We start from the raw sequence: 17,854 nt of genomic DNA on the forward strand, positions 1-17,854 counted from the left end.
ATATTCATGTTAAAAAACACCTTAGTTCTCCACCTGAGAGCCCCATAATACCATATGTATGAGTGTGTATGTTGTGTTCTTTGTTGAACAGGGAGAGCGAAGAGGTTCTCTGGCATTTATCCGCTCTCCAAGTATTGACAACACGGCCAATGTGGACTTCAGCATTATTAATCAAATGAATGGAGAGGCCTCTGTCTCCCAATTGTTGTAAGTAGGATTTCTAGTTTGTCCCATATTTTATTAATATGGTTTTATTTCCATCAACAGCTCAGTAACTAATGCACAAGTCTGGTAAGGAGGGAAATGTGAAAATGTACACTTTGTGTACAATCCATCCAAAGTTAAGCATTTTAAGTCCCAGTGGTTTAATGGGGCAGATTCAGTAAATATCAATGGGACTTGAAAGTGCTTGACCTTGGCTGGATTGGGCCTCCTGACTCTACCCATGTTGCCTTACCTGAACTATACTATTGTTGATTTGATTTATATCTGTCTCAGGGGCTCACAGCAGGCTTTCTAAATGTTTATAGTTCTGTCCCCAGAAGCTCACAATCTAAAGGAGGCATGCAGCATAGTCCTGTGCATCTCTACTCAGAAGTAAGTCCCATTGTGTGTGATGGAGCTTACACCTTAGTGTGTTTAGGAAGGGTTGCAGCATTAGAGTGCAATTCTCTGCATGTCTTGTCAGAAGTCTAAGTCCCATGGTGTTCAAGGGACTTACTCTTAGGTAAATGGTGGAGGACTGTTATCTTGACTTAGACTATAGACTACAGGTGTGGGATTGCCTGTTTGAACTCTCCACCATGTAAGAAAATCCTCCCAGCTCATGGAAAGCTAGTCTGTCAGAGATAAGAGGGTGAGCCTAGGGATGGGGTTCGCTGCCTAGTTCTGATCCGCTTGTATTCTGATAGTCTGTTGTTTGATCCTGATCCACCCTTTTTTTGTTTCTGCTTGCTTTGGCACTAGCCAATTCGATCCACTGGGTTTTTTTGGTTGTGAAAAGAATTGTGTCATTTTTAATGTAAATTATTATGGTGTTTCATGTGGTTTATTTTTGTCTATTTATCACACCTACACAATGTTACGAATGCATCAACTTATTATAGGAAATTACGAAGATAATTACATAAAATCGGGGGGGGGGATCAGGGAAAAAATCCATGCTGATTTCAGCAGCGGTCAGTGCCGGTCCAAAAAGATAGTGGACTGTCGAATTCAATCAGAATCCGGTACTAAGTCTGATTTAGCAGATATTCCTCCCCATCCCTAGTTGAGCCTCTCTTTCTCCCTGTTGTGCTGGTTTTCTGTATATGGACAATTTCTGGGATGGGGAGCATTCAAACATACCTTAGACTAAGACAGTTTTACTGTCTTCCAACCTTGTGATTCTAATAAGTAACTAGAAACACACCTATAATCACATTCAATATATATGCCTGGTAAATGTAGGTTTAAAGTGCTCAGTCCAGGTGCATGTGCTCAGCATAATAGGCAGCCACCATTAGCTTAACACTTAGTAGCTTCTCTGAGTTACACTCCTAGCTAATACCACTTCTAAATTGACAACAGATTCTTTTCAAGGAATTGTATTGTGTGAATTCAATTATTTCTGTGTTTTAATGTTCCTAGATTTGCTGGTTTTGTTGTTTCATGAACAGAAAGCAAATAAATAAAAAACAATGTATCTGTTTATTTTGCTCTAGGAGAGAAACTGCCAGTTCTGTGTGTCTTGATATGCAGGCTCTAGAGCAGAGAAGAAAAAGCATCCGAGATGCAGAGGATATGTTCACCCACCATACTCTGCAGCAGTATCTGTACAAACCCAGGCAAGAGGTGAGATCATGCCCGCTATAAGACTACCTTAAAGCCAGAATCAAAGAATCTGTCAGTTCAATGTTTGGATGTTCTGGGAGAAACAGAAACATTCATGTCAGTCAGTATTTAACAAGAGACTTTTGTTTTGCATTATGAGTAGCTGTTGCTCAAACAACAAGAGCTCTGCTGTAATTGGGTTGGATTCAAAGATGAATCTCGGAGGTATCTTCCACTCACAGGAGAGCTGATGTGTTGTATAAGAAGAATGAAACTAAGATGCTCTTTTGCATGTGCAGGAGTGTGAGCATCACTGTGAAACCAGAAGCATAAGAACTGCTGTAAAACATTCCAGTTTTAGCGTTGCATGAACTCTTTGACAAGCTTTTGCACAAGTGATTGCAGAATGGCAGTCGTTGCTGCATTCCTTCTGTTCATGGTTCTTTGGATCCAGCCCCGTGCCTTGAGAACCATTTTGGAAGATCCAAAGGTCCTAAGTCTGATTGCAAGAAGATGCACATACCTCCAGTAAAGGGCCAGAACCCACATTTCTCTACTTTCAGATGAGACCTGGAAGCATGGGAGAGGAAGCAAAATATCTCACACTTCCTCTCAACTCGAATTTGAGATGTCCAAAGCCGCTCTGAGATGGAGGTTGCAGAATGCCCTCCTCACCTATGTTCTTCTTCTGGGTTTATTTTGTATTATACATATAGACCAACAGTGCGGAGTCTGTGGCCTTCCAGATGTTGTTGGTTTCCCAGCTCCCATCAGCCTCAGCTGGTACGGCCATTCATAAGGCATGATACAAGTTGTACTTCAGCAATATCTGGTATTTTCTCTCTTTTTAGGAATCTAATTTGAGTAGTTCTCGCTTTTTGTGTGCGAGGGCAAGGTATTTGTTTGTTCTGTTTAATCCCAACTGTTTGAGGCAATGTAATTAACAAACATTTTTTATTTGGTAAAGAGGTTTTATTTAAATCCTCAGTATTGTTTAATGCCTCAGGTCCAGGGTGGCAAGGGTAGAGATGTGAAGCCCTGGAAGGGGGGGGGCTAGAAAATTTTGGAGAAAATCTTGAGGCTTCCCATTCCCCCCCCAATTCTTCTGAAAAACAAACAAAACCCACCCCCAATTTTTCATTTTTTTTTCATGGGCATACAACATCTCTAGCCTTGGGAAGGAGTACCAAGGGGTTAAAATATGGTATTAAGAAGCAGAGATTCGTTCTTGGATGCTTGTTTCATAGACAACAGTTCTGAGTTTCTAATCTTTTTGTCTTGCCTACAGCACAAGCATCTGTACAGTCGCCATGAAATAACTACAAGTGAAGATGATAAGCAAAACAAGGAGATTTTCCACAGAACCATGAGAAGACGCCTGCAGTCATTCAAGAGCACCAAACTTTGCTTGAAGCGTTCTAAGAAGATGAACAAAATTCATAAGAGAGACCGGGGCCAACAAAGAGTAAGGGGAGAGCATTTGAGATTGCATAAGTAACACCACTGAAGGAAATGGAGTTCTATGCCCATGTTAGATTGCCAGGTCTCCTGTGGGTCAAATTCAAAATAACATGGTATCTCTATTGGGATAGAGTTATTCAGGCAGCATTTCCTGCCCTCATCGGTGTTTCCCCTTGACCACCATAGACCAGGCAGCAGTTCTCATCAATGTCCTCTAAGGCAAGAGGGTGGGGCCAAGCAACTGGAATTCACTCAGCCAGTGATGCAGGCAGTTGTCCCCTGCTGGCAGTTGCCAAACAGCAACTTCTCTGTGACAAGGGAATGGGCCTGAGCAACTCAAGGGAGCTAAATGCAGCACTTGGCAGTTGTGTGATTGTTTTTCAAACATTAAATAGCAGGTTCAAGGGAAGATGGTCAGGATTGGACCATGGAACACAGGGAGAGGGGTTGAACCCTTTGCCTCTGCACCATGGTCCTAAGACATACACAAAGCTTCTATATGGCAAGGGAGGCAAGCTTCCATTGGCACCAATGGGACCTTCCATCACATGGCAGATAGCAGCTTGCGGAGGTTTGCAGCAAGGTTCTGTCCATGCCAAGGTCCCACTCCTGATCTCGCAGAGATACACCTAGTATTTAATGTTTAAAAAACAAGCATGCAACGTCAAGTGACACATTTAATGTCACATGTAGATTGGCTCTAAAGCTCAGGGAGGCAGAGGAAGGAAGGTGAAGTGGGGAGACAGAACCTGGTAGAATTTAGTGATTTTTTTAAAAAACAAGTAATCTTAATTCTTTCCTTCTACTTGGCTTATTTGGCATGGTTTAGTTTTTCCTTTTCATTTTTTGAAAAAAGCTTTAAAAAGCTTTTTATGCTGTATTTATTAGGCTTATGTTTTGGTGTGTTTTAATAGTGTGCATTTTCTTTCAAATGGAAAGGTGGGATATAAATACTTGTATAAAATAAACAAACGAATTGTTCTCCAGTTCAGGATTATTGCCCTTTCCCATTGATCTTAAATAGATATTCATAGAATCATAGAATAGTAGAGTTGGAAGGGTCCTATAAGACCATCAAGTCCAACCCCCTGCTCAATGCAGGAATCCAAATCAAAGCATTCCCGACGGATGGCTGTCCAGCTGCCTCTTGAACGCCTCCAGTGTCGGAGAGGCCACTACCTCTCTAGGTAATTGGCTCCACTGTCGTACGGCTCTAACAGTTAGGAAGTTTTTCCTGATGTCCAGTCGAAATCTGGTTTCCTGCAACTTGAGCCCATTATTCCGTGTCCTGCACTGTGGGATGATTGACAAGAGATCCCAGCCCTCCTCTGTGTGAGAATCTTTCATGTACTTGAAGAGTGCTATCATATCTCCCCTCAGTCTTCTCTTCTCCAGCCTAACATGCCCAGTTCTTTTAGTCTCTCCTCATAGGGCTTTGTTTCCTGATCATCCTTGTTGCCCTCCTCTGAACCTGTTCCAGTTTGTCTGCATCCTTCTTGAAGTGCGGAGACGAGAACTGGATGCAGTATTCAAGATGAGGCCTAACCAGTGCTAAATAGAGGAGAACTAGTACTTCACGCGATTTGGAAATTATGCTTCTGTTAATGCAGCCTAATATAGCATTTGCCTTTTTTGCAGCCACATCACACTGTTGGTTCATATTCAGCTTGTGATCAACGACAATTCCAAGATCCTTCTCACATGTCGTATTGCTGAGCCAAGTATCCCCCATCTTATAACTGTGCATTTGGTTTCTTTTTCCTAAGTGTAGAACTTTGCATTGATCCCTGTTGAATTTCATTCTGTTGTTTTCAGCCCAGTGCTCCAGCCTATCAAGGTCCCTTTGAATTTTGTTTCTCTTTTCCACAGTATTAGCTATGCCCCCCCCAATTTTGTATCATCTGCAGATTTGATAAGCATTCTGTGTACCTCCTCATCCAAGTCGTTAATAAAAATGTTGAAGAGCACTGGGCCCAGGACCAAGCCCTGTGGTACCCCACTCGTTACTTCCACCCAGTGTGAGAAGGAACCGTTGATAAGCACAGAGCTTGGAAAAGTTACTTTTTTGAACTACAACTCCCATCAGCCCATCCAGTGGCCATGCTGGCTGGGGCTGATGGGAGTTGTAGTTCAAAAAAGTAACTTTTCCAAGCTCTGGATAAGCACTCTTTGAGTACAGTTCTGGAGCCAACTGTGGATCCACCTGCTAGTTGTTCCATCCAGCCCACATTTCGCTATCTTGCTAATCAGAATATCATGGGGCACTTTGTCAAAAGCTTTGCTGAAGTCGAGATATATTATGTCCAAAGCATTCCCATAGTCTACAAGGGAGGCTACCCAATCAAAAAAATGAGATAAGATTAGTTTGGCAGGATTTGTTCTTCATAAATCCATGTTGGCTCCTAGTAATCACTGCATTGCTTTCAAGGTGCTTACAGATTGACTGCTTTATAATCTGCTCCAGAGTTTTTCCAGGGATTGATGTCAGGCTGACTGGTCTGTAGTTCCCTGGTTCCTCCTTCTTGCCTTTTTTGAAGATAGAGACAACATTAGCTCTCCTCCATTCATCCGGCACTTCACCAGTCCTCCATGATTTCGCAAAGATAATAGACAGCGTTTCTGAGAGTTCTTCAGCCAGTTCCTTCAATACTGTAGGATGTAGTTTATCGGGCCCTGCCGATGTGAACTCATTCAAAGTGATTAGGTATTCCTTGACTGTTTGTCAAGCTCAAGCTCCAGTCCTGACCCTTCTACTTCATGTTTCCTGGGAGGGTCATAGACCCTTTTTTGGGAGAAGACTGAGCTAAAGTAGGAATTGAGCACTTCTGCCTTTTCTTTGTTATCTGTTATCATTTTGCCATCCTCATTGAGATATTTATTATGCCTCTTAGTGACTCTCTTCCCCAGAAGGAAAGTGAAAGATACTGGGATTGGAAGAACGTATCGGAGAAAGGAGGTGGTTGAAAATGTATAAAGCAACTTTCCCCATTGCTTCTGCTTCCTTAAGTTGAGATTTAGTTCCTTGTCCTGGAGCCCTTGAGAAGGGATAAAAAGCAACAGAAACCTTTGGTCAAAAGCCCTGGTGGCCCTAGGCCATACTGGAAAAGGAAAGACAGCCCAGGTCTTGCATTAACTTTGACTGAGCTGGAAACTGCTCTGAAGCCACACATGCACGCAAGTGCGGCAGCCACTGCCACATTGTGCAACCCCATAACGCTTTGAAATGTGCAGGCAGCCACAGCGTCTAGGGCCAGTTGTCTGGGCCTTCCTGGGAGGTGGGATAACACTGACCTTGTCTCGCTTTAATTCAATTCATTTCACTTTATTTGTCCCATGTTGTCCTGAAATAACCTTTGAGTTCTTTGCAAAATGTTTCTGTTGTTGTGCCAATGCTCCTGGATGTAAAGATGGAACTTCACGAAGAGGAAAAACAAATACATAATAAAATATATTTTCTCACAGTGAAGCAGAAATGGCTGTATAATGAACTTGAAAAGTCACAGTGCTAAATTGCTTCTACACCACTCATGCAAGATGTTTGTTCCTCTTTAAAGCTGCCCAGCAAACTTTGTTATGAGGTGGCAAACAAATACTGTTAATAATAAATCAATAGAAGGGGTTTGATTTCTTGGCTTTCCAAGACAGAATGTGGGCCATAATCAGTGACATGCAAACTGTGTCTTTTCCTTATGCTAGAGCCTGCAGATATTTTGAAATGTTGTTGATGTACAACTCTAACCCTTATGCCACCTTTTTAGATCAGGGGTTAGGAACTAGATCCAGCTGACCTTCCTCACCCCCTTATAAGCCGCTTTGAATCCAAACTGCACCTGCAGAAGGGTAACTTCAAAGGGGCTTGCTGTCAGTGCCGATCAACTGACAGTATACCCTCTCAGAGACCCACTTTCAGTGCCAATCAGCTAGATGGCCCTAGCTAGATGTCAAAGTGGCCCACAGGGGGGAGGGAGGTCAGGATCTGGTCCACTGGCCTGATCCAGTTCCCCACTCCTGATCCAAAATGTTGGCATGAGGAGGGGGATACGTTCAATGACAGCAAAGTCTGCTAGCTCCATCAGTTATACAGAACTTACCCCTGCAGTGTTGGAACCTTGGCTGCAGCATGGCAATCTCTGGCTCAGTAATCAACAGTGAGGGGCAATGCACTATATGCACAGGACTATCACAGTGGCAAGTTGACAGCCATTGTCAGAAGACGACATGGGCCTAGTTCACAGGACAGAGTAAACTAAACTATGATTTACAGGGGCTGCTTGAATATGTGGGCTCCCTGAGAGGAGCTCGCAACTGCTTGCCTCTCCCTAGTCCATTTTATTGCGGAGCCACACTAAGCGAAGCCAAGGTTTGGCTTGTGCTTAAGGTCTCTCCTTATTAATCACCATACTTTGGTTTATAGTATCATGTAGAGTCTCTTATTCAGCTTTATTGCTGGATAAATGGGCTTCATTTATTGGGTACTGAAATAATAAATGTAATTTGGATTATGTAAGATAAAAATAAATGAGAGTTTTTTATATAATAGAAAAACTGTGGAGTAATGTCATGGGCTTCACAACAATTTTCTTTTCTGCTATGTGATACGTGAAAGCTTACTTTCTATTTCACCACTGGAATACTGTTAGGCCCACTGAAAGATTCCCCCTTATTCTACTTCTTATATACTATGACACAGTTTGCTTATTTATTTCAGAGAAACAGTAATGCCATACCAAATGGAAATCTATCTACGGAAGCCATAATAAAGGAAAAAGGTAAGTGTGCTGTTAGAGTTACCTTTCCCCTGAACCTTTTACAGGCTTAGCAGTGAGAACACTTGGCTTACACTTACAAATATATTGTGGCTTGTTTTTTGTTTTAATTGCCTATAGCTGAGGTTCTCTAACTGTCTTCCCTCAGGGCTCACTTGAGAGGTCTGAAAATCACTGAGGTCCATAATGGCAGTGCAGAGGTTGCCCCAGACACAAAATGTGGCAGAGTTTGACAGAATGAGCTGACAATCACTGACATCATTTGTTCTTAGAAATTGTTAGATTCTTTGCCACAGCAATTTCCTTATGGCAGGGAGTTCTGTAGTTCAGCTTTCTTCAAACTCTGGCTGTGGGCACACGAGGCACCTCAAAAGCAGCCAGAATGGTTTTTCTGGCTGTGTTTTGAAGCAAGTCTGCCCTTGGCTGGCCACACCTCCCTTCCCCACTACTGACTTCAGACCTTTCAGGACCACTCACAGCAACGTGTTGGGCCCATCACTGTCTCTGCCTGAACCTGCAGGAAAGTGTTTCCATTGGCCACACCTGAAAGACAAGTGGGTTGATCTATCAATCAGTAGCAAAATCAATCTGAAGCTGAATTAAAAAAAGAAACATTCAAGCTGATCCAAACAGGTTTTAAAGTAAAAAGGGGTGGAGTTTGGCTAGCTTCATGTGCCCCCGTTTTCAGAAAAGAGATGGGACCGGCACAACAGTAAGTGTGCCTCTACCCTAAGCAGTGACGTTGGTTCTAATTTAGCCTCCCTACTTTAGGCAGAATTTGCTGATCAAGGGGCTCCCTCTCCACCACACGTCTCAAAGTATTTTTATTCAACTCCTGTAATTTCTTATCCCTTAACATTTAACTTGTATTTTATTCCCCATTCCACCCAAACTACCAGTTTCTTTCATCCTTCCTACCTGCTCCTTTCTGTATTCATTTCTTCCTCATATAATAGTTTCCTTTTATTATCCTCTTTGTCTTTTAATTTCCTTCAGTGCCCCTTCTGAACCTTTCCCCTCCTAGGAAGGAGGACTTCCTCTTTCCACAAACCTCTCTGGACACCTTGATTCAGTGCCATCTTCTGTCCCACTCACCCTCCTGTGGGCGCATGCATACGCACTGACTATCCAGTACCTGGAGCCACTGCCCAATGCCAGGTGGTTTTTCTGAGATGGAGCAGGTGGCCGTGGCCATGGAGTTAATAGGAGAGTCTTTCCAGTTCAATAGGAGACTGGATGGGAAGCAAAGAGGACTGGGGTGTGAGCATATAAGTATGAAACAAAGGGGCCAGAAGGCACAGCAACAACTCCAGGTTCTTCTCCCTCAGTCTCTCCCTTCCTCTTGCCTCCCTCCTTCCTGTTTTTGTTGCCAGCCACTCTGCCCAAACATTTCTTCTTTCTGTCCTCCTTTCCAATTTTGTGTGCTACTGCCTTGCTCTCTAACCAACTCTTACTCCCAGGTATGCCTATACATACACGGGTTTTTCTCCCAGACAAAGTATGAGCTGTAAACCATAGTACAAACCTTGGTTACAGCTCATAGTTTGGAGAGAGCTAAACCATGAGTCTGGATTTGGACAACACACTCGGTGCAGCAGCAGAATGGCCAGAAATGTAAAACAGTGATGTCCTCATCTCTGAGAGCCCATACATTTGCACATTTGTGCTAAGCCATGGTTTGGCTTAGTCATTACATGCAAACCAGGCCATTGTTAGCAGTTTTACATTTACTTTCAGTCATGTGCCAGATCTCCTATAGACTTCTTTGGAAGATTGCCTCAGTTTGCACTAGGTCATTGAGGAATCTGTACAGCACACTAGGTCTACAATCCTATACCCACTTATAGTATAAAACTGTATTAATTTTGTTCCAGAAATTGAGTTTTCTGAACCCGAAGAGAATGATTATGACCATCTACAGACAGGGAGAGCAATGGACTTCCTAGCTAATGTCACCAAGCAGAATTTCACAGATACATGTGGTAAGGAAATGAATGGCATGATTTTGCTTCTGCGATATTATGGAATCCTGGGAAGTATAGTTTGTGAAGGGTGCAGAGAGTTGTTAGGAAACTACAGACAGAGCTCCAATGGCCAGAGTGGTTTAACAATCAGCCCATCTTCCTGGAGAATTCTGGGGATTGGAGCTCTGTGAGGGGAATAGTCTCCTAACAACTCTCAGCACCCTTCACAAACTACACTTCCCAGTATTCTTTGGGGGAAGCCACGACTCTTTAAAGTGGAATAAATGTCTGGTATGGATGTGGCCATAAAGCATCACATTGATTTTTATTATGTTGTTATTTAACATCATCAGTTATAGTCATAACAACAGACTGAGGATTCAAGACTCAATAACTGGTGCTAAAATGAGAATTTGTGCAGGTTCAAAATCTGGTTAATTTCCTAAATTTGAAATCCAATTCAAATTTAATCTGATAGTTTAAACCCCTGTGAAACATGCCACACACATTAAATCTGGTTTCCAGTATTACAAAACTTAGTTTTCCCAGTTCTTTGGAAGGGCCAGGGTTTTATGACAAGGGTTGAATTTCATGATGAAATTGCAAAATTGTGCAGAATTTTTTTGAATATTAATTTTTTAACTCTGTTCCTGGGTTGATGAAAATATTACAGAGCAGTAACAAAGATTCTGTTGCTGGTTTATCATGAAGTTCTATATTGTTGATATAAATATGTGGTCTATTCTTAACCTCCATGAATGAGACTCTGAATGAAAAGTATTCTTAGCATATCGTAGTTCAGTAGAAATAGTATTGTTCTACAGACCAGTGGGTGGAGGAAGCTGGAAGTTTCTCTCTTTCCAGCAAGAGAGATCCTGGTTTGTTAAGCTACATGAAGATGATCCACCTTTGCAAGCAACCTAGCATAATTCTGTGTGTTCCTAGCCGATTTCAGGATAGACATTGTTATGCGCCAGTGACCTTATTGACTGTTTACTTAACAATTGAATTTGTCATTCACAAACCTTTTATAGGCATTGATAATCCAGTATTTTCAGCTGATGTTGAGCAAAATGCCACAATGAGGTTTCCACCTTGGCTATCCAATGAAGAGATGGTGGTGCCATCCCAAAGAGCCAGAGTGCAGATACCCTATTCTCCAAACAACTTTCAACGGCTTGCACTCTTTCGACTCAGCAGTAGATCCGAAGATTCCTTTTTGCAAGCAGAGGGTCCCGAAGAACGACCTAGAACTTTGCTCCCAGAATCAACACACATGTAATATTTTAATCATGTCTGCAAACAGATATTTTCTCACTTTTATGGTTTCTCCAGTGCCATCTTCCTTTCTATATTTTCTTTTGAATATCTCAAGCGAGAATCCTGCACTTGAAAGCCAAATTGCACTTGAATTGCACTTGAAAGCCAAAGGATCAGTACTCACTTGATCATACCAGCTTCAGCATTCATCTTTTGATTAAGTAATTCTAACAATTCCATAAGAACAAAGACAGTCCAAACTCTTCTTTACTTTTTCCCCCTGTTTTTAATATTTCCGTCAACTCTAGCATTTCCTTTAAGAAATGCAGATTTGAATGCAGCTTTAAAACCGATAAGCTATTGTACTGGAGCAGATTTATATATCTTTATTTTTTGACCTATTTATTTATAAGTACTTAGAAGTCATACAACAGCAGAGCAGGATCAGATTATAGGTTCTTCTCGCCAGTACAAGGGGTAACCTTTCTTCAGGGACAGTCTTACACTGCACAGTACAGCAGGACCACTGATGTCCTCTTGACATAAGACTAAAATCTTTCTCTCTCTGAAAGCTGCTTCCTTTTCTGTCTCTTTCTTCCTCCTAATCTACTTTCTTAATGAGATTTATTGGGATTGATAATAGATTTGGGGGCGTGTGTGTGGTCTCAGGGTGAAGGACAATTCATATGATGTTTTCCAATTTCTGTTGGAAATGTTAAATTTCTGTTGTTTTCTCATGAGTCCTAATGCACTACAGTTTGTTGGAATACAAACATTTGTCCCAACAAAATATAGACATTTAAAATTATAAATAAGCTTTTATTTTATATACGTTTATTTTTAAAAATAAAATAAGGGTACAGTCTAGTCTATGTGAGTACAACAGCTGCATGCAGAGGATTCCCAGAAGTGCATGAGTCCTGCCTTCCCACTCTGTATACAGGCACCATGAGATACATTTAGGTGAATATGTGCTCCTCCCATAACTCCATACAACCTTCCCCTCCATTTGGTTCAAGTTACTCAAGGTGTGGAGTATGAGTAACTTTTAACAAAGGAAGAGGGATGTTTGGATGAGCATGTTAAAAGTGCACACAGACCTCTCATTCCCTCTAACAACCTGTCACACTTGCCTGTACACACACATAGGCAGGAGAGAGAGGGAGGCAGTTCTATTGAGCCAGTGGGAATTCTGAGTCCAGGCAGGATGTGTATTGGAAATGGAGGAGAGGAAGAACCAAATGGCTCTAGTATGGTAGTTGTGCCCCAGTTCTGGAATCTCCTCCTGGAGGCACAGATGGCCAGGTGTGTATTGGGAATTCACTGTTCAGTGGAAAATTACTCTCAAAGAGAGTTTGGTGGCTGTGGTTAAGACTGTTATTGAGCCGTGTGTGTGTGTATGTGTAAACCACTTTGAGGTTTCTTGTGACAAAAAGCAATATATAAGCACATTAAATAAATAAATCAATGCTATGCCCATGGTGGACTGGACTGTGCCCAGTTTCATTTTTAAATATATATGAGTAAAATCAGTTAAATGTCCACTTGGTGGCAGTGCAATAATAGAAATTCAGAGCTCTCCTTGTAGTCCGTGCTTTTATAACTTGGAATTCCTTGCCTTCACTTGATAGGAGATCTTGTAGGTTTATTTTACATACCTTAAAAATAGCATTGTCTTAAATTGCAATAAATAAGGGATCAATGGGGAAATTCCTATTGTGATTTTCATTTAGACATTTTTCTGACTTCCAATTCTTTTGCCACAACAGGTAACACAAGCCTTGGTGCTATGCTCTCAGGTTATTCTAATGAAATGCTCCCTCGTTGGGAATATGAACAAATAAAACCTGATGCTTCTTTATCAAACAAGCATCTCGATTTGGTTCCAGTGTGCCTTCAAGGGACTTGGCAATAGGACTACGCACCTCTGGAAGACAGGGACAATAGAACACTACTCTGAGTACTTGACTCCTCTTCATCAGGAGCTGCCTGACCTCCACAGGCAGCTAGTCTTGAATACATAAGTGATCAAGCACATTTAAATACAAGTTACTGTACTGATACTAGTTATGAGCCAGTGAATTCACAGCTTGACCATTCCATTCATGAGCCTGGTGGGCTAGAGGAATCTGAATACCCAGGAGAAGAAATGGCTGCTTCATGCACAAGCTAACAATAAATCATCATCAGCAAGACGAGTGCAGAGTCAACACTTTCCGCAGGCCACAAAACCTGTGCAGCATCCTAAACTTAAAAAGTTAGCATTTCTTCTGGCATCTTTTCACATCCCTCCACCCCGCTAGGAACAAGGAGAAACTCATCTGTGAGTCTTCACTTGAGTCAGGGTAACAAATGAGGGTGAATGAAAATTGTATATACTCTGTTTGTGTGTATGCGTGTGTGTAATGAACATTTAAATGCTGCAAAATTTTGTGGAATACTTCCTTAGAAATACTGAACTCTGCATTCAGGTGGTTTTGTTTCATACTGAAGGAATCCAAGTTCAAGAAAAATAATGTTCTGTGCTTCCTTTTTTAAAAAAAGTCTTTATTTTTAGAAGTTTATGTTACAAAGATTTTCAAAATAAAAAGTGAAGCTGTTTGCAGGACCAGCACCAAGCTAGGGTAATGGGCATCCATACATAAAACCTAAACCTAGAAGGTGTGGTTTCCATGTCAGGGGACTGGAAGCTGCAAATGCACTCTTTGCTGACCAGGCCTGGCCAATCCAGAGGCTTCATACTGCCTGCAAATGGACCAGCTAAAATGGACTACATGGCCAGTATTTCCACACAGAGTGTTCACAGTAGTTGCTAAACTATATCCTAGCCTCAGACCCTGTGGTTCCTGGTTCAAGCCCTGGAATCCTTGACAGTTTAAAATGTTTTTATTATGCCATATTTCCAAAGTAAGCACTAAGACTGCTATCCTATACACACTTACGTGGGAGTAAGTCCCACTGAATTCATTGGGGCTTACTTCTGGGTATACATGTACAGCATTGCACTGTAAGGAAATCTGCAGAAATCTATCTGTGAAATCTGTGAAATGGAGTAATGGCTATCAGCTGAAAGCTTAAAGGAGATATATTTTCTTACTGTCAAGTATTGTAATTGTGAGTAATTAAAACTGGGTTTTTTAATTCTTTACTTGTTTTCTGCTATCAGTATTGCAGGGAATTAAGGAATGGCTTGTTTTATGTGTCAGTGGGGTTTTCAATTTTTTTTGCACAGGGTCCCAGTTGTCTCATCTTCTATTTTAATTAAATTGATCTACTTAATATAATCTCATTCCACAAAAAAATGCTCACAAGTGGTGTTACTGAACTAGAGCACCAATAAAACTAAGTTATTTTTTTACACAGTTTCCCCCTCAAATACCATTATCTTCTGCATTTGACTGTTCATTTTAAGTGCCATGATCTCAGGTCACTTATGCTTCATAGTATTGTAAGTTGACAATTTGGATAACGTGTGTTAAGAATGAGGGCTTGATTTTCACCTTGATGCTAAACAGACTATGATTTAGGGCCAGCTAAAACAATTACAACACAGTCCTATGCGTGTTTACTAAAAAAAACTCTCATTGACTTCAGTGGTGTTTAGTACCAGGTTAAGAGGGCATAACATTGCAGCCTAATTAATTGAAATGTGCCTACAGTGGCTTAATGGCTTTTTAAAAGTAATGTAAAAATGGGTGCCTGTGTTGTGTTTTAAAACTGCCATTATTTTATAACCTTCTTGTACATGATCTTGGCAGAAACACTGTATTTCCTCATTACAAAGAACATTCTCCATTTTTGTAAGAGTATAGATAGGTCAACCACATTTCAGAACAAGTCTGGAACTTGTGCCTTGTGGCTACATTTAGAAACTGGAGAAACTGTTGTGGACAGCACACACATCACAACCACACATAATTACACTCTCCGCCTCCGCCAGCAGTTAGGCTTGAGAAAGGTGTTAACCCTTCCTCCTCAGCTACAATCTCCATGATGGGCCAACCAGTCCACACACCACCATTAAATGTAGCAGGAGAGGGGTGACTTTTTTGGGGAGATACTCACAGTTGTGGAAGGAAAGGGGTAGTAACCCTTCCTTCTCCAGCTATGACCTCCTTTGTTTTAGGGAGGTAGTCCTCTGTAGTAATTAGGTCTCAAAGAAGCATTCTATTATTGCCAATAGAAGGCTTCAGAGATGCCTTATTGTGGTGAGGGTGTTTTTGGCATGGGGAGTCACACATGGGGAGATGAGGGGTCATCCTCTCCTCCTCAAATGTGACTGAGAAGGGGAGAAGTAATGTCTCCCTCTCCAGCTGTAACACACTGAAAATTGCCTTCCCCCAGCAATTAGGCTTGAAAAAAGGCTTCTTTCAACCGTAATTTCAGGGGCAGAAGAAGAGGAGATCCTGTTGGTGCTACATTGGCTAACGCCGGCCTTACATTATGATTTTTATTCCTGGGGAAAATGTATATAAATTGATTTGCAAACGAAGTCATTTTTTGTATCCTTTTGTAAGCATAAAGTAAAAGGTTATGGCAAAAATGAAACTACTACTTAAATAAGAATTGAGGGGTTTTTTTTGTTTTGCTTTATCTTCCTTATGGATGACTAGCTTATTTTTCCTTTCTAGTTAAATACATATGTCCCATTCATTTCAGTTGACAAAATCTAACTGCATGCTTAACTCTCCCAGTGAAATAAGCTGGATTTAAATGTTCTTAACTTTGTGGCTGTATCATGCCCCCAGTTTTCAATTTTCAAAGAAAGAACTTTTTTTCTAGAGAGGAAATCCCTCCTTCTGTCCTGTATCACTTTTATGGATGCTGATAATGTTTAGAATGTGTGTGTTCCTGACATTCACAAAAAGAAAGCCTTATACTTCGGCATATTTTCCTTTTGCAGACAGCTCTTGCATCCATAAAAATATGTTCAGCCCATAAAGGTAGTCTAGTGGCACTTGCTAAGCTCCCAGAAACGTTTGTCCTCTGTGTCTCATTGGCCAATTCATTCATGCATACATTATTTAATAGTTTGTAGCAGAATGTATGTACTAGCTGCCTTGAAAAGTGTAGCTTTTGAGGTAGTCATGTCGGTTATGAAAGCTGCATCTGTGGTATTTGATACTTGATAGTTATCTGGTGGCTTACATATGTGTGTAAACTTGCCCCATAAACTTCTTATTACTAAAGTTTTAGTGAAGCTGTTTCCCTGGAGTCCTGCTTTGCTTTGTGTGCGGATAAACCTTTCAATAGATATTTGGTTTGACCTCAGTAGGGCAGAAATGTGCACCATGATGCATACATTAACTGTTAAAGCAGGGCAGGCCCAAATAATAGCTACTGAATACTGTCACATACATGTCCATAACCTTTCACTTTTGTGTGCAACTTTTTTTTAAAGGGACTACCACCATGCAACATTTATCTGTTATTTCCCCGTATGAAAATTGGTTGCAAGCTGATGTTAAATCCAGCTGGAATTTTGTAGAACAAAAGCATGTACAAGGTTTAAACCAGTGAAAAAATGGTATATATAAAAACTAAGGGCCCAATCAAGCTGAAGCTAAGTGCTTACAGATGTAATCCTATGTCCACTTACCTGGAAGCAAGTCTTACTGAACTCACCACTAGGATTGTGTTGTTGCTGGTTTCAGTTGGAAAAATGTAAGCACATGCTTAACTCTCATTGAAACCTATGGGATTGGAAGACGTTTACTGGCTTTGGGGGATGTTAGCAGCAAACCTATACTGGAGTGAGTGGATCTGTGTTGAAGACTGTAAGCTGACAATCAACACACAGCTTCTCATCAATAAGGCAATAAAAATAATATGCCAGTCAGTGGATAATTTGCTTTAATTTAAATCAGAATCATGGTGGTTTTTATTTTGTGTGTAGAGAATATATTATGTATTTTCTATACATTTTGCTACATTGCACTATTAACCTGTTGAATATGTGGGTGTGGGCGCGTGTATGGCACAGTCTTTATTCAGATGAATTTTCTGAACTGGGAAGATACAAATATGTTGTATTCTGTGTGTGAACAAATCAGAATTTTATGTAGGAAAAGCTAAAAATATTTACAATGTGCCTTAAAAACCTAATTTCACAAAGAGCTGGTGCCTTTTGATGATTCTGCAGTGATTTCCAGGAGGTCTAAGCTTTCTGTGCAATATTAAGTGACTATTTTGCTTGGGAAATGTCTTTATAAATACATTTAAATGACTAGATTGTTCAAGGACCATTAAACAATGAATTGTAGGACTTTGATGAACAGTATCAAAAATGTATATTTAACACGGTTGCATATTACAAACAGAGATACAAAATAAAGATAATTTATTGGAACTAGTTAATTGATCTATTTCTATATAACATCTACAGCCCCTGAGGCTATATTGATAAGGAAATATAATGATAATATAAGAACTGCATCGCCGGATCAGACCATCTAGGTTTCCAACAGCTGCTGCCAAATGCCTCTAGGAGCATATAAACAGGGCATGGAGGTGATGGGCTTCTCTTCTTTGTTCCCATCATCTGGTACCCATCTGTATTTGGAGGATCCATGTAGTTCTCATGGCTAATAT

General features: G+C 40.9%; 1 protein-coding gene across 3 annotated transcripts in view; it reads left to right on the plus strand.

Moving 5' to 3' along the window:
* The window catches only part of SLC9A3 (solute carrier family 9 member A3), a 71,115-nt gene extending 53,519 nt beyond the window's left edge, over window positions 1-17,596 (plus strand). For 2 of the 3 annotated variants that reach the window (XM_061589695.1, XM_061589698.1), the window contains exons 11-17: window positions 92-207; window positions 1,704-1,833; window positions 3,101-3,277; window positions 7,982-8,042; window positions 9,914-10,021; window positions 11,038-11,281; window positions 13,033-17,596. In XM_061589695.1, coding sequence (XP_061445679.1) covers window positions 92-207; window positions 1,704-1,833; window positions 3,101-3,277; window positions 7,982-8,042; window positions 9,914-10,021; window positions 11,038-11,281; window positions 13,033-13,036 — 840 coding nt within the window. In that variant the 3' untranslated portion in view covers window positions 13,037-17,596. Of the gene's footprint in view, window positions 1-91; window positions 208-1,703; window positions 1,834-3,100; window positions 3,278-7,981; window positions 8,043-9,913; window positions 10,022-11,037; window positions 11,286-13,032 lie in introns of those variants that run through there. The other variant, XM_061589696.1, reaches the window with a different exon arrangement.
* Window positions 17,597-17,854: the final 258 nt, after the last annotated feature.

The sequence above is a fragment of the Rhineura floridana genome, chromosome 11 (assembly GCF_030035675.1).
Source record: "Rhineura floridana isolate rRhiFlo1 chromosome 11, rRhiFlo1.hap2, whole genome shotgun sequence".
Taxonomy (NCBI): domain Eukaryota; kingdom Metazoa; phylum Chordata; class Lepidosauria; order Squamata; family Rhineuridae; genus Rhineura; species Rhineura floridana.